Source organism: Uloborus diversus, chromosome 7, assembly GCF_026930045.1.
Source record: "Uloborus diversus isolate 005 chromosome 7, Udiv.v.3.1, whole genome shotgun sequence".
In the NCBI taxonomy this organism is placed as follows: Eukaryota; Metazoa; Arthropoda; class Arachnida; order Araneae; family Uloboridae; genus Uloborus; species Uloborus diversus.
In genome coordinates this window covers 126,756,742-126,768,942 of record NC_072737.1, presented here as the reverse complement: position 1 = coordinate 126,768,942, position 12,201 = coordinate 126,756,742, and the positions used below count along the sequence as shown (strand labels likewise).

The 12,201-nt window shown below is 34.6% G+C and overlaps 1 protein-coding gene across 1 annotated transcript in view; it reads left to right on the top strand.

The window, feature by feature from the left end:
- Positions 1–12,201, top strand: part of LOC129226548 (protein NipSnap-like) — a 32,789-nt gene that overhangs the window by 17,048 nt on the left and 3,540 nt on the right. Inside the window, exons 7-8 of the mRNA XM_054861157.1 lie at positions 3,296–3,384; positions 5,344–5,427. Of these exons, the coding sequence (XP_054717132.1) occupies positions 3,296–3,384; positions 5,344–5,427 (173 nt within the window). The remainder of the gene's footprint in view (positions 1–3,295; positions 3,385–5,343; positions 5,428–12,201) is intronic.

The window sequence follows — 12,201 nt, the reverse complement described above, 5'->3', positions numbered from 1 at the left end:
CTTCCCGAAATGCGTAGACCGTTATCAAATTTTATCAATGAAAAGAAAAGGAAATAGGGGTCGTATACTTTAGCGGAATGAAAAGGGGTTGTATATTCATTACGGGAAACTATTTACAGGTTACGTTACTACAATAATTACTATTTACAGAATTTGTAACACTATGTACCTTAAATAACATAAACTAACCTTTTTTCGCCCCAGAACAAACATCTGTCAACCATGACATCTACCCAAAAGAAAGACTTGCAGTCCTTCAAATATTTTTTTTTCCAGCTTCACTACTGTATAGGGGATGGTGGCCCAAAGCGGGTAGGTTTTCGAAGAACACTTCGAAAATTGTAGTATTTGGATTTTAATCGCAACGATTTTGGTTTTATTTCCTAGCAGAGTTCTTGAACTTTAAAATAAAAAGTGAATTTTGTATTGTTTCAACCCAATATTTATTTTTTATCAAACTTGAGAAGCATGTGAAAAACCCACTTTGCCTTACCATTGAGCCCAAAGCAGGTAAGCTTAACTAATTGTGGTTTGGTACATTTGCCAATCAAATATGAAGTTATAAATGATTAAAACAGTTGACTAGCTACCTGCCATCATATAAAAAAATATAAAACAGTTGTGCTTATCCAAATTAAAGTCAGTACATTTGTTTATAAAACATAACATGAAATAACTGAGTTAACAACATGAAATTATTAACATGAAATAACTGAGTTAATTAATAGACTAATTAATTGTGCCATCCTAAAAAATAACTTTTAAAAGTTATATTTATCCTTTTGAAAGAGAAAATTATATTTATTCTATTGAAAGAGAAAATCCAAGTCAGCACACGAGTCAAGAAATTTTAAATAAATATGATTAAACCCTATACTTGCTTTGCCCGATCCGCTTTGCGCAAAGGCACGTTTTTTATCTCAATAATTATAACCTTAAATTAATAATTAAAAGAGCGGAATGACCATCGTAAAGCTTGACCATGAAAAGAAGGCGGATGACCTTGAAGCCAAACATCATTTGTATCATTAGTAATAGGTAGAATCTGCCAGAAATCACCGAATAATAAGAGGCATGGTCTCGCTAATTCTATCTATTCCAAAATAATAACAAACAACCTATTGCAAATGACACAAAAGATGTTTTTGCTTCAAGGTCATCCGCCTTCTTTTCATGGTCAAGCTATAGTTTATAGGTGGATAGTGTCAGAATAAGTTAATATTATTGACAATAAAAAAAATAAGCTGGTCTTTGACTATAAACAAGTTACAAAACTCCATTTTTTTGAGCAATCAGGATTGCTTATCGTTCTCATTTGACTGTTTTTGGCATGCTATCATTTTATTTTCCCACCAGCACCCTCTGCCAGCACTACCCGTTGACCGGCCTCACGATGCTGCTCCTCTAGCGAAAACCGTCTCCAGGATGAGTCCATATCCTACATGCATACATACACACACACATGCCTACACACTCACACACACACATATACACATATACTCAAACACACATACCCACACACTCACGCCTGCACACAAACACACACACTCATACACATACCCACACGCACGCCTGCACACAGACAAACACACCTACACACACATGCCTGTGCATACGCAAAAAAACACGTGATTGCGAAAAACATAATTTGAATTCAAGATGTCAAAATTCAAATTGATTTTTTATAATTTTATGCCTGGTTGCACCATGCCGCTTCACTGCTGCTTTGCTGGGACTGATAATAACTCGGGGGTGTTCGGGTAAACACGACATACTTATTCATGGCCGCTTACCCACCATGGGAGCATACATAGGCCTACCCGCTTTGGGCCACCCTCCCCTACATACATATAGTATTACCAATAGGTATAACGAAAAAAGTAACAACAAATAAATTAGCTCAGCCGGACTACTGGATAATTTAATTTTAAAAAAAATGGCTCACCAAAATCTTGGGAAACTTCAAACTTTTTTCCACATCACCAATAAGAACAGAAAAAAAACACACTCACGCACAATTTTTTAAATGGGAGAAAAATTACAGTAAAAATCCTTATTTAAAACCTCTGGATAATGGAAATGTTATGTAAAATTTAGCAATTTGAATGTCCCCAAGCTAGTTAAAAGTGAAGTGAAATCAATGTAGATAGGGGGGATGTTATAGAAGACAAAAACATCACCAGAAAAGTGATAAAAGGTACTTTTGGAAATAGTTTTCGCGACAGAAAGTGTGAGAAGGACCAAACAAATTACACAAAGCATTACTAATGGATACATGGGAAAATTGCAAATGAAGACCTGCAACGGTTAAAGAAAAATGATGAATAAAGCAGAAATTAAAAAGCTTCAAATTGAATATATTGTACTGCACTGAGAAAAGGGAAATTTGAAATTAATTAATGAGTTAAAAATTAGAAGATGAATGTATTTCAAAAAAAAAGAAAATGCGATTTTATCACAAGTGCATCAATGCAAGGTTCCAAACTGCTCACCGTTCAAAAGAATGGCCGTTCATTTTTTAGGTGAACGAAAGGATACGTTCATTTTAAGGATTCATACTTTTTGACCCGTTCGTTCATGAACGACACATCTCTAGTAGATACTAGCAATGTTATGGTTCTACAATTTCCACATAGTTCCCCACCTGTTTGCATGATGCCTTAGGTATTTTACAGTTCTAACCACCAGACCTTGTGAGGTTTTCTGTAAAAAACTAGCAATTTCATAGTTCTAAAAGGTGCCTCACAGTACTGAGGAAGTCATAGGACCTTCTCATACCAAGAATCAATCCCTGGTTATCTGCTTTAAGACAGCAATTCACTAGATGTCATGTGACTTTGTGTAGATACTAGCAATTTGTTCTAAATATTGTAATTTAAATATTTTAAAGCTGTGTTAAATTTTGAAAATGCTTTTATAACAATGGCCAGGAGCCTTAGTCCCAGCATACCAATTTAAAGCTTTAGTATTGATTTTTTCCTTTCACTGCAGAAAAAAGGAATTTATTTTATGTTATTTTTCTGCTGAATTGAAAGTGTTTTTGAAAAAAAATAAATAAAAAATAACTGCTGCATTGTGAAAGAAGCAGTTGTAAAAATCAAACTTAATGTGTTTTTTTTTTTTTTTTTTGAAAAACCTTGTTATGCTGAAGTGTGTCTCAGTATTTATTTTGTTCACCATAATTAATATTCCTCAGATGAACCTTAAGTTGAAATTGCTTTTTACTTTTGCTATCAATTCCTTTTATTTAACCATCACAAAAGTGTACATTGTTCTTATTTATGTCATTTGTTAGGGCTAGAGGTGTGACATATAGAAAAGAAAGTGCTGTTGCTGGTTTCTTCTCTCAGATAGGACAGCTTTATACAGTGCATCACATATGGGGTAAGCAAATTTTTAAAACTATGAGTTGTTGGATGTGAACTTTTTTTTTATGTTACTATTCTTGAACTAACAATTTAGAAAACTTTCATTGGGAGCAGCTTAAAAGCACTGAGCTTTTATAATGGTCATTTATTGTTACAGAACTCAATAAATACTGAATTCTGCTGGCCATCATGAAATGTAAATGTATGTTGTGATCTTTTTTTTTATCAAGTTCCCAGAAATATTTTTATTCATAAAAATATTTCTGGGAACATGAATTGTTTTGCTGATGATGTTAAAGTTATAGGGATTGTAGAAAATGAAGAACAAGCAAATCGGATGTAAGAGGAGCTAGATCATATTATGGAGTGGGTTGATAAATGGGCTATGGCTGTTAATGTTGGGAAATGTCAAGTGCTACATTTAGGGCATAGAAATAAGTGTACAAGTTATTATTTGTAAGGTTCAGTCATTAGCCAGGCAGAAAAAGTTACTGATCTGGGCACCTTAATAAGTCAGGATTTAAAGTTTAGTCAAAACAGTGCATCATAGCTAGTAACAAAGCCAATAAGATGCTTGGGTTCATCAATAGATCTATTTCAAACAAATCTAAAGAAGTTCTTCTGCCCTTATATAGACGTTTGGTAAGACCTCATTTGGAGTATGCTGTTCAGTTTTGGTTTCTTTATCTTAAGAAAGATATTAACGTATTGGAAAGGGTTCAAAGGTGGGCTACAAGGCTAATAAATGGACTTTCTCATTTAGACTACAATTCCAGGCTAAAAATGTAGTCTTGAGCAAAGAAGAGACCGAGGAGACATGATTCAGTTGTTTAAATTTATTAAAATGAAAGATGTTAGATAGGACTAAAGTTAAGCACTGAAAACAGGACAAGGGGTCATTGTTTTAAGCTATTTAAATCTCAGGCTAACATGGATATTAGGAAAAATTATTATTTTAGCAGGGTAGTGGAACCTTGGAACAGCTTACCGGAAGAGGTGGTAATGAGCAAGGGAGTAGATAGTTTTAAGAGGGCCATTGTTCTTCACTGGGGATTGTAAATTGACTGGGACCAGCCTAGCTGGGCCCAGAGCCTGTTGCTGGTTGTCACTTTGGTATTTGCATTTATGAGTAATCTAATTTGTGATTTTATTTTGTTTATTACATAAAAATTTGAACTTGCTTCTTGCAACCAATGAGCATCAATAATCCGGCACTTTGCAAGAGCCAGGTTATCAGAAATTCTGAACTATTATCCAGTATTATACAGGCTATCGCAAGCAAATATAACTGATAACCACATAATTTCTCAAAGTAAATGTATCCTGCTTAGCGTTGTTCATTTATGAACGAGACTATCTTTACAGCTTTACAAGAAATATGCCAGTCAAATCTTAATTAGTTATTAGAAGTTAGTGCAAGAGGTTAACAGGAGATATTAAAGATCATTTTAACATCAATAGCTGCCTTTTGGTTTTTGTGCGTACATTGCACAAAATGCCCGGATTTATAATAAATTTTTGGCCCCCCTGAAGAAATTCAGCCAGGACTCTGTATAGTGAATTTCTATACCCCTGAGGGCCATGGGCCTTTCAGTTCCCATGCCCCCCCCCCCCCCCCCCCCGCATTGCAGAGTCTGCGGATAAGTTGATCCGACCCTGACACATAGTTTACAATAAGCAGATATTGTTCCTTTCATTCATGACATGAAAAAATTTGATAGATCTTACTTATATATTTATGTCTTGTGTAGCTATAAAGTGGATCTGTTGTAGCTATAAATATAGAGCAATAGTGTGTAGCTATGTACAGTCTATGAGTAGCTTCCCAGCTCATAAAGTCAAAAGAATAAATACTATATCATTGTATTTGAACTTGATTGTTTGCAGTTTTAAGGAATAAAACATTCATTTCTGCTAAAATATGCTTGAGGGCATCAGATTTCCAAATAATTTTTGTATTATTTTTTTGATTCAGCTTACAAGGACTTACAAATGCGTAAAAGTGTTAGGGATGCTGCTTGGAGGAAACCTGGATGGGATGAATGTGTAGCTCATACAGGTAAGCAATTTTTATTATCTGGTGTAAAAATAAGTTTTAAAGGATTTTCAAGAGATGGCGTTACTAGTATTAAATCAAAACGGACAATGTTGCTACTAACTTCATTTTATAACCTCATCATTAGGCTTTCATTTTCAGTGTGTGACATTTCGCTGAAGTGAAAACAATACCCCATCAAAAACATAAAATGTACAAAAATGCCAAATCTCGCTTCCACCTTAAAAAGTAGTGAGATATCAAGTACAACTAATTCTGGTGTTTCAGTTAGTATTTTGGGAAGCACATGTTTAACAACTTCGTCCTGAATTGTTTCCTAACAAGTTACTGTGACCATTTATAGTATGCATATTAATACTGGATACCTTCATTTATATAATTAATATAATGACTTGGCAGTCACACTGCAACATAATAACATCTACATACTTTTGGTGATCTGAGCGAGCATTTTATTGTGTTTGTATGAATACTGCATAAATACAACCTGTCAGCCCTTTAATCAAATAGAAGTAATCTAAATAGTAGATTAATCAGTACTAATCCATTTTGGCTGATCTTATCTTGCCAAGCAAATTTCATAAGCGACAATACACAGAATACACATTTAGAAAAAAAATGATGTAAAAATATTTCTAAGTAAAATGATACCAGTGGTGAGATTCCATGTGGCACAGGCTATAACATTATTAGTGACTTGAGAGCCTGCACCAGCAAAATATAAAAATATCCATGATTCTTCTGTCATAATGTAGCCATGCGATTGCCAATTACATTAATTATAGAAATAAAGGTATCCAGTATTAATACGGATACTATAAATGGTCATGGTGACTTGTTAGGAAACAATTTAGGACAAAGTTGTTAAACATGTGCTTCCCAAAATACTAACTAAAACACCTGACTTAGTTGTTTTTGATATCTCACTACTTTTTACAGTGGAAGCGAGATTTAGCATTTTTGTACATTTTATGTTTTTAATGGGATATCATTCCTTTTTGTTGAAAAGCTTCTTTTTTTATTTTCGTGAAGGAACTTTTTTCTAGTTTATGTTTTGTTGGGATATCATTAAATATTGAAAAGCTAAATCAAAAGTTATGTTCCTATTTAGACTTTTAAATGTAAAAGCATGTACAAATGCATGACTTCCTTTGTTATCCTGCTTTACAGTGCACTTGTTTCTACAATTTTTATTAGTAATTTCAAAGATATTTCCATAACTGAGGGCTTGGAACGTTCGCTAGTTATCGTTTGCTTCAGCCAGACATAAGTATGTTTTTGGGTCTTGGTCTTTGGCGTCCACTAATTTGGCGACTGTTGGGAAAATTGCTAAGACTTCCTGTTCTCAAAATTTAATGTCTAAAACCTACTTTCTTCCTCAAGGGAGAAATTGAATGTTTTAACTAAGTGGCTAATTTCTTAAATCACCACAAGGTGGCGTATTCAAGTTCTAGATTAATGAGTTTAATTATTTGATAATTTTGTTTTCATTTTAGTGAAGCTTTAAGCATTGTTTAAAGCCCCATTACGTTCGAAAATTAAATTTTTGATTTTAAACCTAAATAACTTTGTTTTGGCAACGCTTGAAAAGTGGTATTGTTTTGATTATTTAAACATTTTGAGTTGATCATGCCGCAATGCTCATAAAAATATTTTAATTTTTTGCTATATTAAATGTAGCTTTTTGGCTTTTTAGATTTTCCCCTTTATCCATGCATAAAAATATATCTTTATGCCAAGTGTGTGAATCACTTGAAGTGATTAAACATTTTGATGAGTAAATCAGTCGGTCAATGTAAAAAAAGGCACTTTTTAAACCCTGGATAATAACACAACTATCAGAGGTACAGTCATAAATTTAGGATTATTGTTCTATGGATATATATTAGACATACCAAGTTTCAAGCAAGTAAGAATCCAAAATATCTTAACACTAACTCAGAACCGTCCATATTGACATTGAAAAAATAATACAATCATCATTACGGAGGCACCATTTTCTGTGTTTCTCATACTATAATATTTAATGCAACAACTACACACTCAATTGACTAGTCAATGATTTCATTTTTATAGCGAAAGAGCACTATCTGTCAGTAATTAATTAGCGAAATGGGGAAAAAGTTCTAAAACTACACCACCTGAGTGAAATTTGGGAATGTTTCAATTTTTTCTTTCATTACATAGTGAGCACTAACTGAGTTCAAGCTTGTGTGACTACTAAAAGTACCTTAGAATTTTGATGACGTTTTCCCCCAATCATCTGTCAGGAACAAAATTCACGATATTCAACTACCAATAATTCATAAACCATTGGCATGAATGGAACGAAATTTGCAATCATAACTCGCTACCACATGTCTTTTAGTCACTAAAAATTCAGGCTTTAGATTTACTCACAGCGAAGTTACAGGGGATCAAAAATACTGTACGTTGCTTCCAGAAAAGGGTAGTACGTCTGTGCCTGCGTTTGTTTTGAATTGGCTTGCTTTTGCTCAACTTGGCGGGGGCACTGCAAATAGTTTTTGTGTGTTCTGAATGTGTCAACATTTGTGCTAACAAAACACAATTTGCAGAAAAGTTTATTTTTCTGCTTCCATTTGAAGAAAAGTGCAGCTGAAGTCCATCGAATCCTGCAAAAAGCTTATGGGGAACATGCTTCATCAATTTCCACATGTGAGTTTTCCGTAGATGTATTGGAAGTGGTGATTTTAATACCAATGACAAAGAGCTCCATGGGCGACCACAAAAGTTTGAGGATGCCAAATTGAAGGTTATATTTGAGAAAGACTAGTACATAACAACTTAACCGATTTCAACTAATGCGTTTGACCCGAGCACTGCTGGAAAAACGGCCACAATATAAGGAGAGGCACAACAAGGTGATGTTGCAACATGATAACGCTCGCCGGAGTGTTGCCTAGCCGGTAAAAACATACCTTGATACACTGAAATGGGAAGTCCTACCCCACTCGCCATATAGCCCAGATATTGCCCCTTCATACCACTATTTGTTTTCGTCGATGACCCATGTTCTTGAGGATCAGCACTTCCTCTCTTTTGAAGAAGTCCATAATTGGATCAATTCATGGATTTCATTAAAAGACGCATCGTTTTTTCGAGATGGCCTCCAAAAATTGCCAGAAAGATAGAAAAAGGATCGGCCCTGAACATAAATTAATTTTATGTTCTGTTTGTCTGTTTGTATTGAGGCTATGATACTCTTTTGACAGTCATAAATAATTTTTCTCTAACTCTTTGCAAAGCATTAACACATCCATGATCACTTGCGTCATTTCCATAATAGAATCTTCCTTCACTAACAAATCAAAAAGATCATTTCTATTGTCTAGGAATGGCTCAAAATTTTCAATGTGAACGTTTTTGGCTGCGTGTCACCGATGTCTGTATCCTAGTTGGTAATGGCCTCCTTTGTCACTCCTAAAAGCTCTTCATCCAGTGAGTTCTGAACTGTGCGAGTTTAATAACTTTACTTCTGGAAAGAGCTCTGGAACCAATCGTATAAAATGTCTCCGGTGGCCCAAGCTCGATTATTAGCATGCCAAAATGCAGTTTATTGTGTATAATCTGCAATCTTTAGGAGTTTGGATTTTGAAAGAGGGGAAAATTTTATCTGTTTGCATTGTCGCAGTGGCATATATATGTTTTTATTTTGGAGGGGGCCGTATAAGCAAGATTAGCTCCCCCCCCCCCATTTTTTTTTGTAATTTCAATTTTTTGAGGGAAGGGGGCACAGTGCCCTGATTTTTTTTTGGGGGGGGGGGGGTGAGGACAAGGACTTCATACTGTCACCTATTGCTGCAACCAAAAATTAGTGTTAGGAAGGCACTAAGATTTTCATTTTCGGTGGGTAGGGGGTGAAGGGAGGTCCGGTGGTTCTCCCCCGGAAATGTTTTTTGGAATTTTAGTCCTAAGAACGCAGTTTTAGACGACTTTTGGAAATGCTCGGGAGGAAAAATTCGGGGGGGGGGGGGGGGTGCGTTGGGGCTACTGCAGAAATTTTTGGAAATTGAAATTTTTAAAACGCCATTATAGGCAGTATTTGTTGACGTTTATGTAACGAAAGGAATGGGGCTTTTTGAAGTAGCCCTCTATTGATTTTTTTTAAAAATAGTTCTAAATCGATCACCCCTCCGCCCAACTTTTTGAAATTGAAGTTCTAAAAACGCAGTTTCGGAATAACTTCATTGATGTTACAGGGAAGTGCAATTCTGAGGCTCTCCCCAAAATCTATTTTGAAATTAAAGTCCTGAAAAACGAGGTTTTAAAGAGATATTCAGTGATACTAGGTGGAGGGATTTAAACGCTTTCCACCTTAAATTTTTCGAAACTACTAGTTTTTTCGCTTTCAGATTTCATACGAGAGCAGTCGGAATTTCCGTCCGAAATTTTTTCGTAATTGAAGTCTTAAAACCGCGACTGTGGACCACATTTAATAACGTTATAGGGGTTCGGCCATTTTTCCAAATTGAGGATCCATAAAAGCAATTTTAAAACGATTTTTGATGCTTTCAGAAGCAAAGTGTTTGGTATTGTCCCCCTGAAAACGAGGTTTGAGAAGCTCTTCAATGGTTTTAGTGGGTGGAGGACGGAGGAGGCTTGCTAAGTGTAGCATTTTGAAAACTTTCCTATTTTTAGACCGACTAGGAAAAAGAAAAAATAAATAAAAATGGGGGCGAGGAATGAGGTGTTGGACGAAATAACCTGATAAATAGTCAACAACTTTTGAATTGTTTTATTTTAAGGTTCTTTTCAAAAGCAATTCAACTTTTTGCCCAACATTAGGCATCTTTGGAAAGGAAGAATTTGAGAATCCTCCTCTGAAAGGTAAAACATAATTTCAGGTCATCTTTGGAGACGTTTAGAGGAAAGGGGAGGTTTAAGGGATCTTCCTCCTAAACTTTTCAAAGTTGAAATCTTAAATGCACAATTTCAGACTATTTTTGGTAGTAACCTTAATGAAGGGGTGCTGGTTCGGGGACCCTCCTCCAGAAATGTTTTTGAAATTGATGTCTGAAAAACGCCTTAAATAAATGCGTCTTTAGGGTATCAATTTCCATCATTACTTCAAGCAAACATAAATTATTTCGACTTTCTTGCAGGGAATTCGAGTTAAAGTGAGAAACATTTTGAAGACCCTTCTTTTCAGACAGACTAGGAAGAAATAAAAAGTGGGAGGGGAGGGGGAGAAAGAGAGTGGAATTTAATTTGCTAAGCAATAAGCTGCATCTGTTTAAAAAATAATAATAAATCTTTTTGGAGGAATTGAGATTTTTTCCCAACATAATTTGCTTTTCTTTTTGTTTAAATAACCTCTCTTTCCCAAGACACGTTCTTTTCTTAAGGGATACGGATCCCCTGACCCCTTCTGAACACCATTGCCTAGTACCAGCCTAGCTGACGCAGGGTTTCCAAACTTTAATGATTCGCGACACCCTTTGAAGAATTAGAATTTTCTCACAGCATCCTAGTCTGGTTTTATATATATATATATATATATATATATATATATATATATATATATATATAAAGATAAGCAAACAAAATTTCAAATATTAAACAAATTATATATAAAAATAATGATGATAAAAAGGAAAATTGCAAATAGCTATTAAATAGGAAAAGATAAAGTATGAATCCAGACCTCATCAGCCGTAGAGGATTCATTAATTATGGTCAAAAGACCAAAAATTCAACTATGAACTAAAAGAGAAAGATTAAGCTCCAGTACATGCAATATAGAGTAACATTGGGCAAATGCACCACTTGCTAAACTATAAACTATAAACAAGAGCTCAAAACTAAAAGCAGGGGTTTCGCCTCGACTAAGCAGGAAAACAGGTGTGGTCTTTTCAATATTCTTCACTTTTATTATATATATATATATATATATATATATATATATATATATATATATATATATATATATATATAATTGTTACCATGGTTCCTTCGCAGCACCCCTCACCTCTTCCTGCGACTCCCAGTTCGGAAACCTCTGATCTAACTTTTTATAATTTTTATTATCACTATCATAATTGTTTATTTATTTATTTTTTTTTTTGTAGCTAAAAGTTGAAAGTTATTTGTGAGCAACTAAAACAAAAAATAACTACCTTTAGAAAAAAAATTCCAGATTTTGGAGGGGGCCCGGGCCCCCTTAGCCCCTCCCTTATATACGCCCTTGCATTGTCGCATCTGCGTAAAACCGCAATTCATCCGTGTAAAATAAAATAAAGGTGTCAAATCAGGGTGGCAACAGATCAGAGAAATCAAGGAGATCAGGGAAAAGTCAGGGAACTTTATTAATCAGGGAAATATCAGGGAATTTTGAAAAAATAACAAAAAATCAGGGAAAATTGATTTTATGAAGAAAAAAATTTTTTTTTTGCTTTACAAAATTAATTACTCTAATTCCCTACGCATTTTCCGCTAATTATCTGTTTAAAAAAAGTAAAATTAATGAGGTGCGATTATACACTGCCGCATATTTGTGCATCAATATCAAAGTATTGAATCTTACTTATTAACCACAGGATGAACTTCCTAAGATTGCTTCTGTGTCTGTTAGATTGTTTATTTTACCTAGCTTGAAGTTTCCTTTTACACTTTCAATGCTACGTAAAATAAACAACCATACAGGCAAAGAGGAAGCATTCATTAATGCCTTAGCTCCTTTGCCTTTATTCCATTGTCTCAAAGTAATTAGTGTACTGTAATCAAGATTTCAAGAAGAAAACTTTGGTTTTTGAATTA